This window comes from Sitophilus oryzae, unplaced genomic scaffold (assembly GCF_002938485.1).
Source record: "Sitophilus oryzae breed Bouriz unplaced genomic scaffold, Soryzae_2.0 scaffold_1436_pilon_pilon, whole genome shotgun sequence".
Lineage (NCBI taxonomy): Eukaryota > Metazoa > Arthropoda > Insecta > Coleoptera > Curculionidae > Sitophilus > Sitophilus oryzae.
Genome location: NW_022146100.1, coordinates 4394088 through 4418335, shown reverse-complemented (window position 1 = coordinate 4418335; position 24248 = coordinate 4394088). Strand labels below are relative to the sequence as shown.

Below are 24248 nucleotides of genomic sequence, written 5' to 3'. Positions count from 1 at the left end.
TTTTTTAGGTAAATTCCAGAACGCAATCAACTTTACTGAATAAAATAGTGAGTTTATATAACAAAATTTTCGAGCGCCTCTCAAAATATTTCAAATTATTATATTATTTGCAATAGAAACTAATGTTTGTAATTAAAAAATAAGAATAATTTGCTTGAAACCGGGGCCAAACTTTAAAATATTAGTCCACCGTGAGAAATAACAAAATAACTAAGGAAAAAAGCTTTAATATAGGTATATTTGGCTTAAAAACGCATAATGTTTTAGCCATTTGGCTGTTCATCTAAAAATTCATGAAAAAAATATGGCCGTTTAATCCGAAAAATACTTTATAGTTCCATATGCTTCCACAAAGTACCGGGAACAATAACATATTAGGCCAACCCTACCCGTTTAACCTTTAAAATCTTCGGATTGATAAAGTGACAATTGTAGCTATCCAAAGGCGACTTTATAGAAACAATAACTTTTTTGGAACTACATGGTCAACGATTCTTTGGAACCATAAAGTCATTTTTCCAAGAAAGTTACCCCTGCGCCACCAAATTACCACTTAATTGGAGCGTTGCTACACCTATCGCGGTGGTGGCGACTATACATTCCATTGGTGCCACTATAACGTTCCGCCTTGTCCTTTGAAGTTATTTTTTACTTATTGTGCATTTTCTATTATTAGTGTTTCTATATTATTCAGAGCTACATGAGGTATAGAGTATTTTAACGTCCACTCTTTTAGCTCTTGTTTTATATTGTTGTTGGTCCTCAAATTAGTTCTCCTCTGAGATTCAGTTTCAGATGAACTAACACTATACTCATCTACAGAAACAACTTCAAAAATGTCTCAGTCACTACCTGATTTATGATGTTCATCAGTAGGATTATAGAAAGATGTAGTTTTTGTTTCTGATGTTGATGCATCGGCTCGCAGTGATTCCTTTTGTTTAATTCTTCGGTAGAAAGTACTAGATTCTAAATTCCTTTTTATTCACCTTAGAGATTTTACAAAATTTTAATAAAGCTTAAAAGCAAGTAAAAGAAAACACTAAACAGAGCAGCACACGATGCAATCTGAGGCAATTACATTTATTAGGGTATATTAAGTTACGGTCACTATAAAGTAGCCGTTTTTGAACCCCGTGACTTTTTAGTGGCAATGGATGAGCGACGGCTACTTTATAGTGACCTAGGAAGGTAGCAGTAACCATTTTGCTACTTTCAATGCTACTATAAATTAGAAGTAACTAGGTGTCGTGGCCGCGACTACCCCGTAACTTAAATTGTTACCATGAAGTAACAAAAACTTAATAGAGGCATTATGGTAGCACTTGTTGGTAACCCCTACTTTGAAAAGTTACTATAAAGTTTTTGGTCTTTTATGGTGTCATATTCAAAGATTCGGGTGGTTCCAACCACTTCTTTAAATTGCATATTTGCGACTTGCAATCGGGGTGTTTATTTTCCCCTTTTATGGTAGGTAGGGACTAACCGGTCACTCTCGAAATATACTTCAAAGTGACTATTCCTTATAGAGTAACATTTTAAGTGGCAGAGTGGGCCTAGGAACTATACTTAAAGGTAAGTGTCTATTTGAGAGTATTACTCGCGCGAGAAACTCTCGATAGTAGTTCTCGCATGTCGATACACGTCTGCGACTACCTATGGGAGAATATCGTCAGTGAAACGTGATAACCTGCTAACTCCATTTTTTACGTTAATAAGTTTTTTTATACCATTAGAAAGAGAACAAAATACGCTATAAGTAGGGGAAGCTAAGATATTTTTTCCCATTAAAGAAAATTTTTTATTTTAACTTAATTATATCTGCTAACTCCTAGTGATCTGAAATAGCCACCGAAATGCTGCTATCTCCGTAATTTTCGTTACGATCACGCTAAAGCAAACACACAGATTCTTAGTCGTATGTTTTTTAGTACAGTACGTCGATCCAGGGTCGCACTAGGCCAAAGGGGCCTGGGTGGCAATGTAAGGAGGGGCTAGTGTGTTTTATTTGGCGTATTTTTTCGCCTTACGTTTTGGTCAATTTTTCACTATTATATGCAGGGTGAGTCTTAAATAAGTGCAAATATTTTTAGGGTAGTATATTTCGAACCAAGAAACACGATTATGAGGTTTATGCGCGAATTATTTTTTTTGGAGAATTTGGAATTTAAAAAAAAAAAATTGGGTTTTTTTTTTAAATTTTTATTTTAAAACATACTTTGTTTGTAATATGGTAACATAGGTAGTAGATTAAATTTACAAGAAAGAAAATCCAATGATTCTCAAAATTATAGCAAAAAATTGGAAATTTTAAAAGTAAAATAACTCGGTTGTTTTGGATATATTTGAAAAAAAAAACGGCAAAGAGAAAATATTATGTTTCTTTTATCGAGATTTACCAGCCCTGCACATATTTGCAGTTATTTAAGACTCACCCTGTATAGAAATCAGGGAACTACCCTAATGCAAGGTAAACCAATGCATTGCAAATTCAGTAATGCAATGCAAAAGCAAATATTGTTAAGAATAATGATTATTCTTAATTCTCATTAATTATTAATGAACTATAAAGGGTTAGTTATAGTTATATAACTAATAGTTATCTATATAATATGGCCAGTCCGACCCTGCGTCGATCCGTTCTGTAAATACGGGGTATCCGTAAAGGGTAAGGGGAAAAACGAAATTCGCTATATACGAGCAATTATTCATCGGCGTGCTATAAATAGTTTAAATAACATTACTTACTTGTACAAGAATTTCAATAATACCTAATCAGTTTTATTTTTTTCAACGTATTTTCACGTAAATGATACATAATTTCACGTAAATGATACATTTTATAAAAATTAAAAAAATAAGGAGAAAAGTAATAAAAATTTAATAAAATCAGGCACTGTCTTCCAAGCTCGGTCTACTCTACCGTTGTATAAAAATGAGAATAAGCATGGAAGGATTCTACCATATCTTCTAAGAATTATAAGTTTAATTTTTAAATTATTTTCATATTCATTAAGTCCAAAATTCTGCTACTTCAGTTCTTTAAAACTGCAAAAAGTTTTAAAATTTTCACTTATAATATCACAAGAGCTTAAATTATTTTCGGAAATTTTTTTGAGGGCACGAATATTTTGAAAATTATTCGTGCCCGAAAGAAAATTTCCAGGAATAATTTAAGCTTGCGTGGTATTCGGTAAGAAAATTTCACACCTAAATTTGAAAAAAAAAATATTAATCCAACATGACATTTTAAAATAATTTCAATTTGTTAAGTTGGCCAAGGTATTGATGTTTTTGACATATTATGTGTTTTGTCATTTTTGTTTGCGATTCTGTCATTAAGCTATTACTAGTTTTAAAACGTCTGTACGTAGAGTAAGAAGCGTATAGCGAAATGTCGCGATTTGGAAAAGTAAACCAACAAGTCATTAAAGAAGAAATTGAAAATATAAAACCAGATAACACCCGAAAATCAAAATCAAGTGTATATCCATCATATTTCGTTAAATAGAAAAATACCAGCTTTAGTTAAATAAAGGCGGCAGAACTATATTTTTTAGAACATGGCAATTTCGAAGAAATTCATATGTAGGTATATCTAACATATTTCCTTAAATAAAAAATATTACCAACCTTAGTTACATCAAATGCTAAAACTCAAATGGGTAATATTTCAATATATAAACATTTTAGTTCATTCACATTATGATTGTAGATCTTATGTTTACCTTTTCAACTGTCAAAAAATTTCCACTAAAGTTTCGTGGCGCCTCGAAAAAATTTCCGGAAATTTTTTCAGTTGCCATGGTAACTAGTCAACATTAAAGCATGTTATTGGTTGAAAAGTAGAGGTTTGAAATTTTCATTAAAAAATTTATTCGTTTTTGGACTTGTATGTTTTGCTTCTAGATTGACGATATTATAAATATATGGTTATGAATATCATATTTTTTAAATTTAATTGATTATTTATAAATCCGTTTGGGTAATATTCATTTCCACTTTCAAAATTTCAAACAATAAAGGTTGCTATCTCCAGAAGTATATTTTTATTTCCTATTTCTGCAAGACGAATATCTGCTATCTCCTTATTGTGTCGGAAAAAAATGACGTAACACCAAATATTGAGTTTTATTGTTCCCCAGCAAATAAAATTCTTATCTCTTTATCATATTAACGCATCAAAATACTTCCCACATGTGTACATATTTTCTTGTACCGTTTTTTTGCTCTCCTGTAAAATTAGGAATAATGGACTTAGCAGTTTATCACGTTTCACCGACGATATTCATTTTACTATCAATAGTTTACTCGCAACGATTTGCTCTCAAGGGTATACATATTATTTTTAATAGCGGATAGTTACTTCTGAAATACGATTACGTTTCGTATTGTGATAGTTCTAGCAGAGAATTATTAATTTAAAATGGCAGCTACTCGCAAAAAGTGGTCAAAAGACGATACTTTAATAAGTATATACGAGGAAAATACAGTTTTGTGGGATACCATGGGATTAACTATCTGCACTTCTATGTTTCTTTCACACTACACGTATTATTTACATTTTTACATCTATTAAAAACATAAATTAATATATAAATTACACAAAAGAACACCAACGCACATATTATTTGATACAGTGCAAGAACTAGATATAAAACAATTAATACTTTTTAATAGCTTGCTAAATATTAAATTAAATACAAACAAGGAAGTTCAGAATTACCAAACAAGGAAAAAGTCACATATTAGATGCCATAAAGTAAAAAATAAGACATTAACACAGAGACTAACAGCAAAAACAATTCAAAAATTCAACAGTTTAGCAGAGAAGGTAAAAAAATTGAAATTTATACAATTCAAAAAAAGGATTAAATGGTTAATCTTTAATAGAACCATACACTAAATCCAGAAATCGACGACAGAAATAATTAAGAAAAGAATGCCTTCCATACCATTTGGCCAGGATCTGGTACCAACAGGTCACTGATGCGACAGTTGAAGAAGGACGACACCCAGATCTTCTATGATATATATATGCTGTACATTATTTATGTGTTGTATATATGTTTTATATGAGGGAATAACTAAATTGATTAAAAAACACAAAACACGTTAATACACAAAGAAAGGCAGTTGATGAAACAGAAATCTCAAATGGATACCCTCCTGACAGATATGTATGAGAGTAAGCATTTGGAGAGTTTTTATAGTAAATTCAACCCCAAGATGCACCAAACGTAAACAGAGACATGAGGCAAGCACGTGAACAGGAACGCTGTAGTAATATAACCAGGACCGCACTAAGGTCGGATATTTCAAATCATAAAATTATTATGTATATTTTTATGATTTTTTTACTATTGTTTATATTTTATGATGGAAATTTATATTATATAAATGGGTAATTATTGGGAAAACTGGAAATCGTCCTATTTTCACCAAAATTGGTATACACCCTATTTTGAGGTCGTAGATTACGAATCTGACCAAACCTAACCAACCAGCGGTCTCTTACCGTTTTTCAGAAAAACGGAAAATAATTTCAACATTGAATTTTTTTTTTATTTCAGCGCTATAAAGTAATAATTTCACTATATTTTTATTATATCATAGTTTATCTAAAAGCCACACTTGATTGAGGATTGAAAAATGACCAAAATTTTACTGAAAAACACTTTTCTTAACAAAATAACAAAGAAAATTGAGACCAGATGGAAGTTTGACATTTCATATATTGTTCTTTTTCTCTCCTATGTACTGAGAGAGACAAATATTTGATTTTTTTTCGGGTGATTAGGGATTTTAAATAAATTACCTATTATGAGATTTGACAATAGTTAAATATACCTATATCCACAAAGTTACGCGGAAGAGTTTTAATTACATTGCTTTCAACTTCTATGCTTAGGGGGTTGATATTTTTATGTCTTTTTTTTATATAATATAACAAAAAAAGATTAACACCCTCCGCATAGAAGTTGTAACCAATGCAAACAAAACTCTTTCATGCCACTTCGTGGTTATAAATAGACAGATATCGTTGGTAAAATAGCAGTTATGGGAAGGAGCTGTTCAACAAGGCAACCGCCTTTCGTAATCCCAGAATGAGCGAAAAGAACACGCTAAATTTACGTTCAGCATTGGCAACGTTGCTTTAAATGCCAGAAACACATAACCCAACATTTTCAGATTGTTTACAAATTTATTTTAGCAAATTTTCCACTATTATGCATAGAATTGGTTAAAAAAGTAACAGAAAATAGCAAAAACCTCATTGTTTATTGAATACCTAACAAAATATGTGCTAGAAAACCTTAAAAATATGAGAAATTAAGTAAAATTCTATGTTGAAACTATTTTCCGTTTTTCTGAAAAACGGTAAGAGACCGCCAGGAAAAATTTTAGTTGACAAAAACACTTAGTTTTAACTTGCTTTCGTAGCCTGCTGTATTATCCGTTTTAAAGTATAACGACATTTTTTTTGAAAAAAACTAGTCAAATAAAAACTTCTATTTTGAAACATAACATTTATTAACATTAGATTTACAAAATTTATAATTTTATTAACATTTACAAAATAATAATTTTATATAAAATATTTAACTTTTGACTTTTTGTAGTAGGTGTGTACTAATTGTGTACGTGTGTACTAATTGTAAAAATATTTTATGCAAACGTAAATATTATTTTCTCTATTTGTAACTTGTAACTTTTACGAAGTGATCAACAATTATTATTGAAATAGTTGACTGTTCTGAATTTACTCGCTTGGTTGGGAATAAATTTAAAAAGCATTTTTATGTTATCAAACAGTATTCCTTAACGCGCTATGCAAATCGACCCTGTAAAAAATCTTAACCGCCCACCTCAACGGCTCTATGGCGGGCCGGCAAATCAGGGTAGATTTTGCCGCTGGCTCTCGCCTGACACGTGCTGATCACGCACCTTGCATTTGTTTATACTGGCGCATTTTGAATTTGAATACAGTTTAGTTATCTAGCCGATAGCAAAAATTCTTTAAATCGCTCTCAAATGGATACTCTCTTTGGAGTGACTATCGACAGTCACTCTCAAATGGACACTTACCTTTAGGGGCAGTGACATTTTTAAAAGGACTGGGAACTATATTTGCTAGTTGGGTAGTCCGAAAAAGTAGCAAAATAAGCGTTCGGCATTTAACGTTTTATCTCAAACTGGCTGGGTATTTTTACACAAATGAAGAAGGAAATTAAAGATAAAGGATTATACTATATCCGTGTTGCAGCACATTTTTAGACAACTTCTTTAACTTTAAGATGTTGATGGTCAAACATCAACAAAATATTCCTTATGTTTGAACTAAATGTTCTCGAAAATAAGGACTATACGGAATATACTATACGGAAATAGATTGAAGTTTTGTGATTACAGTGATATATAACTTATATAGTTTTGTAACAAATTGCTCGCTATTTTATGACAAATGCTGAAGCTCTGCAAACTTTAATCAAGCCTTAATCAAAGCACGTGTGTTTGGAATTTTGGATGTGGTTTAACACGACAGGATCGGGCTAAGCTTTAGGCAGATTTCTGAAATATAATATATATTTCCTTGGGCCACACACCCCCTTTACCCGACACCTGAGAGCGGCCCGCACAGTACAGCGTAATAGACTCTGAAGTATACAGTTTTTAATCAACAGAAAATTTACCTTAATAAAATCGAAGGTTTTCGTTAGCATGACAATACAACTGGCTTTTTCTTGCCATACCATCCTCCAGAAATCCGTGACTGTTTCTTCCGTAGGCCCTTGCGTTATAATGTAGGCATTTGGTTTCAGTAAACTCTGTCAAAAAAACATATAAATTAGATATATTTTGTTGAGGTTTATCAGATACAGGGTGGCGCCTCTCATACGCCGCAGAGGCTCCAAGGAGAACGACAGTTTGTATTGAAATGAAATTTTGTGAGCATATGTAGGTTAGTTCAGGGCACTTTTTAAAAATATAGAGAGTTCTACAGGGTGTCCCCAAAAAAAGTTACATATCAAAGTTGTGTTTTTTGTAATGAAACGCCCTATATATTAATTGATTTTCGGATTCTAGGAGAAAAATAAAGGTGAGTTTTATAAGAGAAGTATATGACTAAAATATAAGGTTTTTGACATATTTAACATTTTCTAGAAATAAAGAACAATTTTTAAATTACAATAAAAGCTACCTATATTGGAATTTACCCGGTGTAGCCTAATATGTAGTTAAACTAACTATTCTACTTGTGAGACAAAATTAATATTGAACATTGGTCACCTTTAAAAGCATGTTACTCTCTTATTTTAAATGGAACACCCAGTATATTATTCCGATATTTAATGGAGAATTCCTGTCTCTTCAAAATACTATTAAGGTTGCCTACCCCTCAGACAAAGATTTTCCTAGATATTTTCATTTACATGATTTGATCTGAGTAGATCTTTATTATTTGATAAAACCTAGGTGGCTGTGATATGTCTGACGTTACTTCAACATAGCTGTCTAATTAGTTCAACTTTAATAACTAGTTATAATTTTTTGTCAGTTAAAACAAAAAAAAAATTCTCAGGAATTTGCCGAAAATGCAAACTTATCCTACATCAAAGAGAAATGATATGATTCTTTTAGTTGGTGAATGGAGTGTGCATTCACCAATTAATAGAATAGTTAAATGCTCCTGATTTTATCTAGCCTGGTTTTTTTTATGGGAATATGTTAAAGACAGTGTTTAAAAAACTCGACCAACTAGTGTCGACAGCATGAGATAAATTATTGTAGCTGGTTTTTCAGGTAGAACTCCACATATGCCTTTTAAAATGAAAAGATCCTTTTGAAAAGACAATCGTTTTATGCAGTTAACAGGAAAGGAAGCATTTTGAGCATGTAATTTCATCCAGCTAATTTTTATCGCATAATTATAGGTTTATAGTTTTAATTCTGTAATAATTAAAATATGTTTTAAATGTGTATTTTTTTATTACCCTTGAGTATTTTACTCCACAATCTTTAATTTTTGTTAAATTAATAAAAGGTATATCACACAGCCACCTAGATTTTTTCAAATAATAAAGATTTACTGACGCAAAATCATAAAAATTAAAATATCTGGGAAAATCTTTGTCTGAGGGGTAGGCAACCTTAATAATATTTTGAAGATATATTAATTCCCCATTGAACATCGGAAAAATATACTGGGTGTTCCATTTAAAATAAAGGAGTAACTTGCTTTTAAAAGTACTAATGTTTCATATTAATTTTGGCTCACCCTGTATAATTTTTCGGGTTAAATTTCAATTTAGTTTAACATACAATGGTTACTGTAATTAAATATCAGGCTATACAAGGTCAACTAAAGTTTAGGTAGCTGTTATCGAAATCTAAAATTTACTCTTCATTTTCACAAAATGTGAAATATGTCAAAATCCTTAGATTTTAGGTATATGCTTCTTTAATAAAACTCACCTTTATTTTTTTTCTAGAATCCGAAAATCAATTAATATATAGGGTGTTCCATTAGAAAAAACACAACTTTGTTGTGTAACCTTTTTTGGGGACACCCTGTATAATTCTATATATTTTCATAAAATGCTTTCAGTTAACCTACATATGCTACCAAAATTTCATTTCGATATAAACTACCGTTCTCCTTGGAGCTTCCGCGGCGTATGAGAGGCGCCACCCTGTATATGTATCTTTAACACACTTTAACCAATGAACATTTTTTATGGCAGATAGGCATATCATTAAGTAAATTCTGGAAAAATACGTTACTTTGAATGTGGTGAAATTCTGGAAAAAAATCTGATAACAATTTTTTATTTAAGAATTTTCAGTGGCGGCTGGTTCTAAAGGGAACAGAAACATCGCCAAGGTAAAAGGAAATAATGAAGTATACAGGGTGGTCCGAAATGACCAGAATTGATTGATTGAGACCGGTAAATTAGGGTAAAGCGCGGTTCATGAAAAACATCGGTTTGATACGGAACGGTTTGGTAAAATACTGGAAACGTCAAATGTTGACATTTTTAATGTACCTATTCTCTGCTTTTACGCTTGCTTCTTCTTTTCAATGGAGTTTAATATTGAAAAATACTTTATTAATAAACTGTTAACTCATTAAACAGCTCAAGTGAAAATTTGCAGGTCCAATATGAAAACAGATCAATAATAAATAAACAAATCTATTCAATATTTATATTTTAATAGCTTACAATACATTCACAATTACTTGTTGTCTTGTTTTTCATGTTTTCTTTAAATGCTCCCCTGACTTTAAGAGACAATGGCTGGATGATAAGTTTAAATGGTCCTAAAAAAAATTCTATTTAGTTAATGAAATTTATTTACCTTTACTGCCTACCTCCATTGCTTTTGGGTGTAAATACAAAATATTATTACAAATTTTAGAAATTAAATGAGAATTTCACTCGAACTTCCAATATTTGCTTGATTTCTGTCACATAAATGACATTGATTGACAAACAAAACCAGAAAAAACTGCCTTCTCGCGCTGGTTAGCTTGGTGACCGTTATAACCGAATTTTTCAGGAACCGTGTTCCGTAATAAGAAAACTTTTAGGAAACCGATAGAAACGGAACATAAAACCATAACCAAGGTAAGCAACGCAATACATCCATAATATCCACTCTAAGAAGGAGTCATACTAACATCAGAATCAAATTTCCAATGTCAAAAAATACCCAGTCATCAATATTCATCAAAATATCGACGTTAGTTCAGAAATTATTTGAAAAAAAAAAACGAAATAAAAATGAAACTTCTACACTCTGTAACTCCGAAAGAAAGCATTTCAGGACGTGAAATTATACGAACTTTTTTTATTTATTTTTATCTGCAGGATAGCTTGTGAAAGTTTCCCGATTAATAATTTCGACCACCCTGTATAATAAATTGAATGCACCATGGCTATTTTTTTATGTTTTTGTCACAATTTATACGATAAAATAATTACCGTTTTTCTAGCAATAAGAATAAAATAATAGACTTCATATATATTAACAACAATCTAGAATATACATAGATATTATTTATTGTTTTAATTAAATAAATTTTTATAATAATTAATTAGATGAAATATAATATACAGAACACCTGTAGGTATATTAATTTATAATAAATAATTATAAATTAATATACAGGGTGGTCCGAACTCTATTCCGGAAACTTCGGCAGCATATTCGTATAAATGTATGTCATAAAATGCTTAGTTTCGAAGATTCAGGGTGTAGAAGTTTCACTTTTATTTCGATTTTTTTCCAAATAATTTGTCAAGTAACATCAATATTTGGATGAAAATCGGTGTATGGGAGTTTTTTGACATGAGAAATTTGATTTTGATGGCAATATGACTCCTGTTTGTAGGGGGCGCCACCTACATGTATTTTAACTGTTTTGAAGAGTAATAACTTTTCGTCCATACCTGTATAAAACTACTGAGTGAAAAAATATACATTTTCATGATTTTTTACGTAAAAAATGTCTCTTGGAAAAAATTGGTACGAGCAACCGTTATCAAGATATTTAGAATGGGAACAGTCAATAATCGTAATTATTGACAAAAAATAAACATGTTTAGTAGATAGTTATTTGACTATAATGATAAATTTGGGAACTTTTTATTTTTTTATATTAATCATAAACTTTTCTTCGAAAAAACGATGATAAAACAGTTTCTGTTGAACTTTTGGCACAAAAACATTTCAAATTTATGATTTCAGTCCAATAACTAACTATTTAGTGTCAACATGTTCAATTTTTGTCAGTGATGACAGGTATTGATAATTTCGATTCCAAATATCTCGAAAACCATTACTCGTAGCGATTTTTACCAAGAGACTTTTTTTACGTAAAAAACATCGTAAATGTAAATATTTTTTTACTCAGTAGTTTTATACAGGTACGGATCCTCTAAAAGAAGCAGTCATATTGACATCAAAATCAAATGTCTCATGTCAAAAAACTCCCAGACACCAATTTTCATCCAAATATTGACGTTACTTCAGAAATTATTTGGAAAAAATCGAAATAAAAATGAAACTTCAACACCCTGTATCTCTGAAACAAAGCATTTTAGGACATACATTTATACGAGGTTGTTTACTTATTTTTATCTGTAGAATATGCTGCCGAAGTTTCCGGAATACAGTTCGGACCACCCTGTATTTATTTGCTCTGTGTGTTAACTATTATTATGTGAAATTTTGCAACATCACGATATTTTTGATGCATGTGTTGCCTCATTTAGACAAAGAATAATTATTCAAATATCACCATTTTGTATGCATAAAATGATGCAATTTCAAAATATCGACACTTCGACTGACAACACAAAAAAAGTAATTAATACATTGAACGGGCTTGATGGCAATATCTCTATTAATTTCCCCAGCTATCGACGAACTAAAATCCAATCGCCACGTTCAAAAAAATAATAGAAAATAGAGAGAAAATGAGAAAAAAAGATAAAATCGGTAATCTATCAAACTCTTTTTTTAACTTTTATACAGCGATGTGCTAAATTGGTATTTGTTTTAAACGAGATATGCCATAATACTAATGTTAAAAAAATGGTTTTGACTCACATCTACATAGGAAGCGTTAATGTAATCACTGTCGTGTTCTCCTTCAATAGTGTCCAATACGACCCTGTTATAATCATCTGAAATATAAAAAAAATATACGGGGTGTCCCAGAAAAAAGTGCAAGTATTTTAACTGGTAGTATAGTTCAACTCCAGAAACACGCCCATGATTTTTTGAAAAAAAATTTGGATATTTTTTTAGTTTTTAGTTAAAAAACATAATTTCTTGATAATATGGCAACATAGGTATTAGATTAAATTTACAAGAAAGAAAATCCAGAAAAAATCCAGTGGTTCTCAAAAGTTTAACAAAAAATCATTTTTTTAATATTCAAAGTAAAATAACTAAGTAAAATAACTCCGTTATTTTGGACTTATTTGAAAAACGATAAAGGAAAAATATGTTTCTTTTATCGAGATCTACCACCCCCTAAAATACTTGCACTTATTTCTGGGACACCCTATACAGGGTGTTTCAAAACAAATACGAAAAACTTCAGGGGGTGATTCCTTGTTCAAAATAAAGGGTAGTTTGCTTCATAAACGTTGGGTCAAAAGCCAACCATTAGGGAGATATCGCGGTACAAAAATGGCGGAAAAAGAATGTTTTTATTTTTTATCTTGAAAACGAAAAGAGATAGGCTAATGAAATTTTATGGAAGCATTACTGTTATGAAAACACACTTTCTGGTAATTTACTCACTTTTTTAAAATGAGTGGAAGGGGTTGAAATAACCTACCCCTATCATTCTTGTTAACGAAATTTAAAGAAAAATGTTATCGAACACATGCAAAAAAGTTAATTTGGATACTTTATTTGTTTAGAAACTTTTTTATCTCTTGTGTTAATTGATAAAACTCACCGATTTGAAATTAAAAAATAAAATGTAGCATTACATGTCAGGACAAAAAACATTTTTAGATAAATAATCTAATGGTAATAACGATAATAATAATCTAGATAATAACGTATTGCAGTAGAATAATGTCAAATAAAATAATATTAGAAACATCCTAAAAAGGGACAGCGGCCGACTAGATTTTTTCCTAAAAAAATTACAGCAGCTCACTAGATTCTTTCTCTAAAAATGTTTTTTGTCCTGACATGGGGGGTAATGCTTTACATTTTATTTTTTAATTTCAAATCGGTGAGTTTTATCAAAAAAACACAAGAGATAAAAAAGTTTCTAAACAAACTAAACTATCCAAATTAATTAATGATTTTTTTGCATGTGTTTGATAAGATTTTTCTTTAAATTTCGTTAAGAATGATAGAGGTAGGTTATTTCAACCCCTTCCATTCATTTTAAAAAGGGAGAAAATTACCGGAAAGTGTGTTTTCATAACAGTAATGCTTCCATAAAATTTCATTAGTCTATCGCTTTTCGTTTTCAAGATAAAAAATAAAAACATTATTTTTCCGCCATCTTTGTACCGCGATAATCTCCCCAATAGTTGACTTTTGACCCAACGTTTATAAAGCAAACTAGCCTTTATTTTGAACAAGGAATCACCCCCTGAAGTTTTTCGCATTTGTTTTGAAACACCCTCTATATTAAATATGCAAAATTATGTTACATTATCTGATAATTTACTTATATTATTTAAATACTTATACTGTATGTTCCCGGATTGTCTCTACAAGAGGAAAAAAAAACTTTTTTATTATTGACATTTTGAAACAAATGGATTCTTCATAAAGGTTTTTTTTGCTTGTTCTAAAATGGTTAATCCCGTTTGTACTTTTCCAAATTTCCATACCGTTTTAAAGAAAATTAAAAAAAAAAAACATGAAATTAGGTATGGTTGAATTTTCCTAAAAGTTCAAAACGCAATTCTATGGTAATATAATTTCTTTTTAATTTTTTGATAGATTGTTATTGATAGCATTTTAATTAAAGTCATATCTTTTGCTGTTTTAAAATGTCAAAGAAGCACAAAATTTATTTAGTTCAATGAAAATTGATACGGAAATTATCGGAAACTTTGATACTTTAAATTAAAGCTTCATTCAGAACCTATTAGTGGAATAAATTAGTGGTTTTAAATACACTTTAAACCTTTTAGTTTACGATCGTTCACAATGTCTACAAAACACAATTAAAATTAATAAAATATCCTAGCAACAGCTTGCGCTAGTCTGTTGTATCTGTTACGTACAATACTCGAATTCGGGTAATGCCCGAAAAAAATGCACAGAACTAGTTTTGAGCAAAAAATATTTACCAAAACCGAAATTGTACATTTAAACGGGTATTGCGCATTACAAAATAGTCAAAACTAGTATTGTGCATTTTGAATTGCGCAAAACTAGTTTGGTGCATTTCAAAATGACCAATATTAGTTTTGCTCGTTTTCTTTAAATAAGACGGCAAAAAGTAGGGTTAACAGTTTGTGTATGTATTGCACTTATTCGAGAAATGCATATTAATTACGTTTCCCAGAAGAATTAATGTTAGAGAAAGACAAAAATGGATTTATAGTAAACTCTTGGCCTTACTTTAAAATTTGAAGAATTTGTAGCTTTAAAAAAGTAATAAACATAGCATGATATAATTACTGTTTAGTTTTTAGTAACAGTCAAACTTTTTGATTTATATGAAGAAAATCCTGAATACGTAACACTAAACCTTAAAAAGCAAAAACAAGTTGATATTCAACAATACAATCATACCTACAAGTCAGTGGTATTTTGTTTTGTGCATTAAATCGAAATACCCACTTCAAAAGACGGGCAGTGTTCGTTCTCATCCAGGGTTTTTTTAAAAATTGATCTAATATTGAAATTTGCCGGCCTGAAATTATACGAAAACGACACCAATATCAATATTTTACGTCTATAACAACTTTTCAAAAATTGGACCCCGTCTATCTAGAGGAGGGGGGTATTTCTCCGCTCTGACATAGATGCGGGGCTGGTACCAAAAAAAATCGTATTCTAGATGATACTCTGAAAATTTTAAAGTATCTCACAACATTGCCTCATGAAATTGCAAGCGAACTATGTATTTTGACAAATTGGCCCTTGACTATAATGAAAATGACTTACAAGGAATGCATTTTTGGTTTTGGTTTTTTTCTATGTTGCTTTTCTTGGTGCCGTGTCGACAGGAATGAGGCTCGGTTTTTTCAGCAATCTGCAATCAAAATAAAAGAGTAATCAAAAAAATAATAAAACATTTGTCAAAATTAAAAAATCAAAGTAAAAAAAAGAATTTTAAGTTAAGGTACGAGAACAATCGAGTTCACTGGAATGGCAGCGTACACACGAATTCTAAATCTTCTCTATGCACCTAATGATCTAATGAATTATTCGAGAACCAGTGGAAACGTCAGAATGGAAACGGAAAAGTGCATATGATTTTAGTTTAATCGATGTTCAGCTTAAGCCCACGGCCACACAGAAAGCGTTTTTTGCGATTTTACCGTTTTAAGCGATTTTTTCGATTTGTGTCCATTAAAAACACGCAAAAGACGCGGCAGGTCTGCAGTTTCTATCAAGATTCCCGGCCTGTCCAACAATCAATCCTGTGAGAAAGAGATAGGCGAGATCAGGCCGTTGGCGTTGAAGAGACGAAGATAAAAGATGCTGGGATTGAATTGTGGACGGGCCGGGGAATATATTCGGAGACAAACACAATCTACTGCTAGTGCCAGTGGTGTGTGTAAAAATAATAATTATTATTTGCCATTTATTTTACGAATTTTAGTTTATATGTGTATAGTTTTTTTATGTTGTAATGTTGTAGTTAGTACTTGTTATAATGATAATATAATATAATAAATAATATAATAGAAAGGCCGCTATCTCGCGATGCGGGACTTAATATCTTACCGCTACTTTACGACAAGTCGTATTTATATATTCTGCGCTGTGCTCGTCGTTTTGTGGAAATACCCAAGCTCACCTGATGATGGAGTAGGGCCCCGAAACCGGTAGTGAGAGCAGGTTGATCCACATTATGACGAACACAGCGTGGAATTAATTTCTATATTAGCAGTTCAAGGCAAGAAACTCTTATATAATTTTATAATAAATAATTATAATTATATAATAGAATAGTAAATATTTCTAGTCGCTAATGCAATTTTAGAACATGATGTATGAAACATTTTGGAGTGAAACTTCTTTACGCGCGCTGGGAGCAAAAACTCAAGGCCGTGACATACGAGCTAGTGAGGCGGCCCTGACACACGAGCTCGTTGTAACGAAACGTGTTAACGGCTTAGAAATACGTAGTGACGCGTATTTGTGAGCAGTTCACGTGTTTATCAATAATATTGATATTTTAATACAAATTTTGTAAACGTGAATCAAATTATTACGTGTAAAAAACATTTGTTACACGTAAAAAACTATTTTTATTATTTTAGGCGAATAAAACTGTTACACGTAAAAAACTATTTTTACGCGTATAAAACTATTTGTTACTGGTTAAAAAACTATTTTTAACGCGTATAAAACTATTTGTTACGTGTAAAAATATATTTGTTACACGTAAAAAACTGTTTTTTACGCGTTAAAAACTATTTGTTTCTGTTAAGAAACCTTTTTTACGCGTAAAAGATAGTTTTTTTATGCGTAAGAAAATATTCATTTAATTTATTACTTTTTTAACATTTAAAACTACACTTATTCAAACATTTCCTTCAAATTTTTGAATTTAATAGAATGTTCCTAAACAGTAGATGTTCTGTTTTAGATAATATCCTAAATTGAACAAAAAAATGCATACTATTTAATTTATTTTTATTGTATTGTTAAATATAACGTCCGCCTATGGCGGGGTCTCATCTTAGAAAACGCTAAAGACGATACAGAAAACAAACTGATTTGTTTTCATTTGCGTTTTTTGCGAGACACGCCGAACGCTACATGCTTTTGGTCTGGCCAATCCTATATAATCCTGTTATTTTGTTTTAGTCGCTAAAGGCGTTTCACGCTAAAAACGCAAAAAAACGTTTTCTGTGTGGCCATGGGCTAAGGTTCAAAGTCTCATATGCCCAGGTATGTGTGTTCACTATTTCTTGTAATTTCTGTAACGTTAATGCAACTAGAGCGCAGTCATCAGCGTATTGAAGTCCTGTGATTAAGACAGACGTGTGTCCATAGTGTCATAGTGTGTGTCCAGACGTTCACTCGTCCATCCACTCGCATCGTATAACGTCGCTTAACTTTGGTGATCTTGCCATAAAGTAAGTTACTTTTAAACAAAAAACACGTAAAAGCTTTCATTCCTTTGATAAAATCACGATACCATCTGTGTAAATAAAATGTTTCAGATATTTAAACCCTTCAACCGTAAAGGGCTTAAGTCCCAGCAAAGCGAGCACAAAAGGGCCCATTAGAACCTTTCGGGAAGAGAAGGGCACAAAGCGAGCACGCTTTCGAAACAAAAACGTCCATTTTCCCACGAAATTAAACGTTTTCAGGAGTCTGTTCGCGAGCGGAGCTGCTGCTGCGGGTCAAGTGGATCCGCTTCTCGGTCAAGCGCACTCGAAAAGGCAGCCGTAATTCCGCTAAACATCGTCATTTTCGAGATAAATATTCATTTCAATTTGAATAGAGCGTGTGGGTTTATACAGGGTGGCGGCCTCTCATACGCGAAGAACAACAGTTTGTATTGAAATGAAATTTTGTGAGCATATACTGGGTGCGTCTCAAAAGTGGCTCACCCCCTATAACTTTTTTATTTTTTCAGATAAAAAAACGATATTTGGTATGTTAGTATATGACATAAATTGGGATTGATTGACGTATTCAATTGTTTTCGGTCACTTCCGGTTTCACCGGAAATGACTACAACTTTTGATTTTTAAAAGGCACCCTCGTTATTTTTTTACTTTATTCGATAGAAAATAACACTCTGAATCGAATGACATATCATATGTCAACTTTTGACATTTTGGCATAAGTATGGTTTATTTGAAATTGTAACATGCGGTTCATAACGACAATTTGACTCAAAATACCAAGTGTGTGGAATCAAATTATTCGTAAAAAAATGCTTTTTCCAAATATGCTCATGAGCCACCCTCGTTCCATTTGAAAAAATTGAGATATGATTAAAAATACGATTTGGGCATCTTTTAACCGGACAGGACAAGACACTAAAAACATTAGACGATCAAATCGATTTTTCCAAGGCTCCTTGATTAAAAATTACTGTAGATTGAAATTTAAAATAGAATTTTGTTTTTGAGTGACTATGTCAAAAATTGACATATGATATGTCAGTCGATTCAGAGTGTCATTTTCCATCGAACAAAGTAAAAAAATACCGAGGGCGCCATTTAAAAATCAAAAGTTGTAGTCATTTCCGGAGAAACTGGAAGTGACCAAAAATAATTGAATACGTCAATCAATCCCAATTTATGCCATATACTAACATACCAAATCTCTTTGTTTTATCTAAAAAAATAAAAAAGTTATAGGGGTGAGCCACTTTTGAGACGCACCCGGTATAAGTTAATTCAGAGAACTTTTTAAAAATATAGAGAGTTCTACAGGGTGTCCCCAAAAAAGTTTTATAACTAGAGTTTTATAAAGTTTTATAAGAGAAGTATACGACTAAAATGTAAGGTTTTTGACATATTTAACATTTTCTAGAAATAAAGAACAATTTTTAAATTACAATAAAAGCTATCTAAATTGGAATTTACCCGGTATAGCCTAATATTTAGTTAAATTAACTAGTGTACTTTAAATCAAATTGAAACTTGATCCAAAAAGTTATACAGGGTGAGACAAAATTAATATTGAACATTGGTCACCTTTAAAAGCATGTTACTCTTTTATTTTAAATGGAATACCCAGTATATTATTCCGATTAACTAGTTATCATTTTGTGTCAGTTAAAACAAAAAAAAATGCTCAGAAATTTGCCAAAAATGCAAACTTATCCTACTTCAGAGAGAAATGATATGATTCTATTAATTGCTGAATGGCACTGTACATTCACCAATTAATAGAATACCTGAATGCTCCTGATTTTATCTAGTCTGGGTTTTTTAATGGGGATATGTTAAATACTGTGTTTACAAAACTCGACCAACTATTGTCGACAACATGAGAGAAATCATTATAGCTGCTTTTCGAGGTAGAACTCCACATATGCCTTTTAAAATGAAAAGATCCTTTTGAAAAGACAATTATTTTATGCAGTTAACAGGAAAGAAAGCATTTTGAGCGTTTGATTTCATCTATGTAATTTTTGTCACATATTATAGGTTTATATCTAGTTTTAATTCTGAAAAAAATAAAATATGTTTTAAACGTGTATCTTTTTATTACCGTTGAGTATTTTACTATGTAATCTTAAATTTTTGTTAAATTAACAAAAGGTATATCACTCAGCCACCCTAGATTTTTCAAATAATAAAGATCTACTGACGCAAAATCATAAAAATTAAAACATTTATAAAAATCTTTGTCTGAGGGGTAGGCAAGTTTAATAATATTTTCAAGATATATAAATTCCCCATTGAACACCAGAAAAATATACTGGGTGTTCCATTTAAAATAAAGGAGTAACTTGCTTTTAAAAGTGACTAATGTTCCATATTAATTTTGTCTGTATAACCCTGTATAACATTTCGGGGCAAATTTTAATTTGGTTTAACATACAATGGTTACTGTAATTAAATACCAGGCTATACAAAGTGAACGTAAATTTAGTTAGCTATTATCGAAATTTAAAATTTACTCTTCATTTTCACAAAATGTGAAATATGTCAAAATCCTTAGATTTTAGGTATATGCTTCATTAATAAAACTCACCTTTATTTTTTTCTAGAATCCAAAAATCAATTAATTTATAGGGTGTTCCATTAGAAAAGACACAACTTTGATGTGTAACTTTTTTTGGGGACACCCTGTATAATTCTATATATTTTTATAAAAATTTTTCAGTTAACCTACATATCCTGCCAAAATCTCATTTCGATATAAACTACCGTTCTCCTTGTATTTATACAGCAGATGCGTCCATAAAATAATTAACTAGAAAGAAGTGTCAACTCTGTGTTAAATCGTGGAAACACGATACGCCACCGAAAGCCTTCGTTGTCGTCTGGAGAACTAACTTTCCAATTGACAGGTTGACATGATGACTTAATTTTCATTTCCGTTTCCGGTTATTCAATGGCGGGCCCTCTTTCAGTTCAAATGTATTTTGTATTTTTTCTTTTCATAAATAAAACCAAAAAATAATTTATTCACATATATTTATTTGAAATATGGAACAACGTGACTAAATAAATATAAAAATATAGAGGATTGTATTGTTTCAATACAATTAGTTAATTATATGCACTTTTAACGTAAATTAGTTAAGGTATAAGCATGACTTACAGTAATTTGTAAATAAACACACGCATTCGCAAACTTCAAGGACAGAAAACGGTCACAGGAACATGAAAACGGGAGCCTTATACAAAAACCTGAAAACAGAAAAACAATTTTTTATACTAAAATTAACAATGTAAAAATATCAATAGGTATAAAATATAAATATACTGTTTAAAAAAAGCGTCCATTATTCCCAAAGAACCTGGCTTATAAATCAAAAAGATGCAAAAAAAGACTTTTAGTCAGATAACATAATCAGATTATCAGTCCGATTTATTGCATTATTGACAATAAATCGCACATATTGGAGATAACTAATGTTAGCTATAGTTAAAAATGATCTTACCTTGCTGTAAATTGTTTCCATTTTCAAAAAAATCGCCGATCAAAGAGATTATAACACCATTTTCTTGCATCTAAAAAATGTAAAAACAGTGTTTATTTACTACTTATTTTTCATATACATGGGACTACCGACATACCTACTACTGCAGAAACGTCATTTTCTCCAGGATTCTTCATGTAATATATATTTTATATACTTTATTACCTTTATATTTATAAATTTCAGCCGAAATATTAAATTGAACTTCCAAAACGAAACTAAACGGAATGAATTAAAATGGCGTCGAATATTTTCGAATTTGTTCTAGAACAACTCTGAAGTTGTCTCTGAAACTGAAATCTGTCAATTCTAAACTGTGAAGTTAGACAATAGTTAGACAAAAACAATGCTGTCCTTGTCTAGGCGGCCATACTTGTCGTGAGGAGAATGACAGGAATGACACTAATGACTGTTTCCAATTTTCCTATTTCACTGTCACCCCCCTGGATGCGTCTGTTGCAGGACTTCAATCTGCATCTGTAGGTCATAAAAATGAATTTAGGAACATTATTATATACATACCTACAGTATTAGTCTAAGATCCGGCCGCAGGATTATTACGCTCATCATACTCGTATTTTTAATCAAAACCTAATTTTTACGTATCAAATGTAACTCAAGAAATTGTTATATTATGTTATTACTAGAACTGAATGTGGATTTTTGTAAAAAAATAAATTTAAATAAATTCACTTTATTCAGCTGTGTAGCAAACAAATGTAACAGTCAAATTTCCTCGCTACGACCTCTGTGTGCTAGCTCATAAATTATCGCAAATAACTATTATTTTTGCATCATGTTCACTATAATTTTATTGTTAAATATTATTTTATTTAAATTTTACGATTATGTAACACGATATACACCGCGATATACAGCTATAGATACACAATATTGTCACTGGACCAGCAGTAGGCTTTTTGTCCATCTCTCTATATCTTTAATCATCACCTCCGTCACTTGTCACTGTCAGATCAAATCAGATGTTTTTGGATTTATTTATCCTTTGTTTTGGTTATTGAAATTTTATAATTATCAGATAAAATTTCGTAGTTAAATTGGTTATTTTTGATGTGGATCGCAGTGGGCAATTCGTTCTTTTAATTGTGGAATTTCTGAGTTTAGTTCGTTCATTGACCGGATATGGAATATGGCTGAGGAGAAAACTTTGAATAAGAAAACTAAGGAAGGAGCATAATGCTATCCATGTATTCATGCATGGTGGGCGGAAAAGCCACCATAAAAGCTAGGGTGGGGATCCTTGACAGTTCTGTTTGACGATTCATTTGACACATTTGAATTTGAATTGAAATTTTGTGGATTTGTCAGTCTTTACGGAGCTTATTTTATGTTATTTATTATTTATTCTACTACTGATAGTTGTATAAAGGTAGTAAATCTAGTTGGAAATTGTGGCAGAACTTAAATTAACAGTGACACTATCGCGATTTATCGAAAAAGACTCTAAAATAGTTGGTTGTGTAGCGTGCGGTAGATCTCGGCAAAAATTGAGTGAAATAATGGAACAACTTTTCGCTAGAAAGTGACTATATAATATACATACGTGTAGTAAACCGATCATTTATGAAATTCGCTTAAATAAACTAAATTATATATTTTTCTTGCATTTTAGCTTTTATTTATTACTTGTCAAAGATTAGATGTCAAAGAATTTAGATACGTTAATTTGACTTACCTGCATCAGTAGCGTATCGGATGTTTGTGTTAATAAATACTTATTATAACTTATCTATTTTTATTAGAATTATATATTTTTATAACAATTTTAATAACTACCAACATTTATTCACAACGTAAAATAAAACAACAAATTATTGAGTCTACCCCACGTCTACCCTACATCATAGTTTTACATTTTTTAAATAAAATTAGAACGACACTGATAAACCGGAATTTAAGTCGGCCATATTTGAGGCCCATCGCGGTGTACCTAAGATTTTTGATATGCTCCTTCCTTAGTCTTCTTATTCAAAGGGAGAAAACATCATTTTTTATTTATGCCTTTTTGTGAGTTGGACTAGTCAAGATATATAGTTCTCTATCTATATCCTGGAGGGAGATTTCCGGTAGAAATCTGATTTTGTGAAGGAAATCGAATCCTTGCATCACTTCTTGTGTATCCACCGTCAGAATATCGTCGTGAAGAACTGGCTGCCGTTTCGTGAAGCATTCCCTGTTGGTGAATAGCAGGTCTTCGTAAAGAAGGATTAAGGCTTCCGAAACACATTTGGTCAGAGACGTGGTTGGATTTTGTTGAGTTCACATGGACCACCGACCAATTTCCGTAAGGGATTAAATAGCCAAATTTTTCCGACCGATATCCCGATTCCACGTGCCCAAGAAGTCCCCGAATAGTTCCAAGAGCAAGAAGACCGATCCAGACTGTACACTGTACAGAACAGAACAGTCCAGAATTCCATCCGTTCCTGTTGCCCGTGTGTAGAGTTACCCGTTGGACATCATAAACCCTCGTTGAGGGTTTTTTATGTTCACCTTTTGAAGTCCTACACCTGGCCGGCATCCGTACGTCTGCTGACATCCGTGGGCTCCAGTGACAGTACACCCATAGATAAATGAAACAAGTTTAGATTGGAAAGTGCCCATAAGGACAATGTAAACACTATTTGGCGCTATTCTTGCAACGGTCGCGACCCAAAACTTTTGAAAATTTCGGAGCGGTTCGGCTTTTTCCGGAATTATATCGCCAAATATTGTTTATTCAAATTTATTATTATTTTCGTTTAATTTTATAAATAAAATACAGTGTGTTGCATACAAGAAACTTTATTTTATATAAGGACGCATGTATGAAATACCTATGAAACATTGGAAACCGACGTTATGCCACGATCCACGATGGTTTTTGCAGTTTACA

At 31.5% G+C, this 24248-nt stretch overlaps 1 protein-coding gene across 2 annotated transcripts in view; it reads right to left on the bottom strand.

Annotated features, from left to right (window-relative positions):
* Positions 1–24248, bottom strand: part of LOC115876500 (receptor-type tyrosine-protein phosphatase kappa) — a 113299-nt gene that overhangs the window by 35871 nt on the left and 53180 nt on the right. For both annotated transcript variants that reach the window (XM_030892301.1, XM_030892302.1), the window contains exons 4-6: positions 15667–15754; positions 12619–12695; positions 7695–7829 (exon numbers count right to left, since the gene is read on the bottom strand). In XM_030892301.1, coding sequence (XP_030748161.1) covers positions 7695–7829; positions 12619–12695; positions 15667–15754 — 300 coding nt within the window. The remainder of the gene's footprint in view (positions 1–7694; positions 7830–12618; positions 12696–15666; positions 15755–24248) is intronic.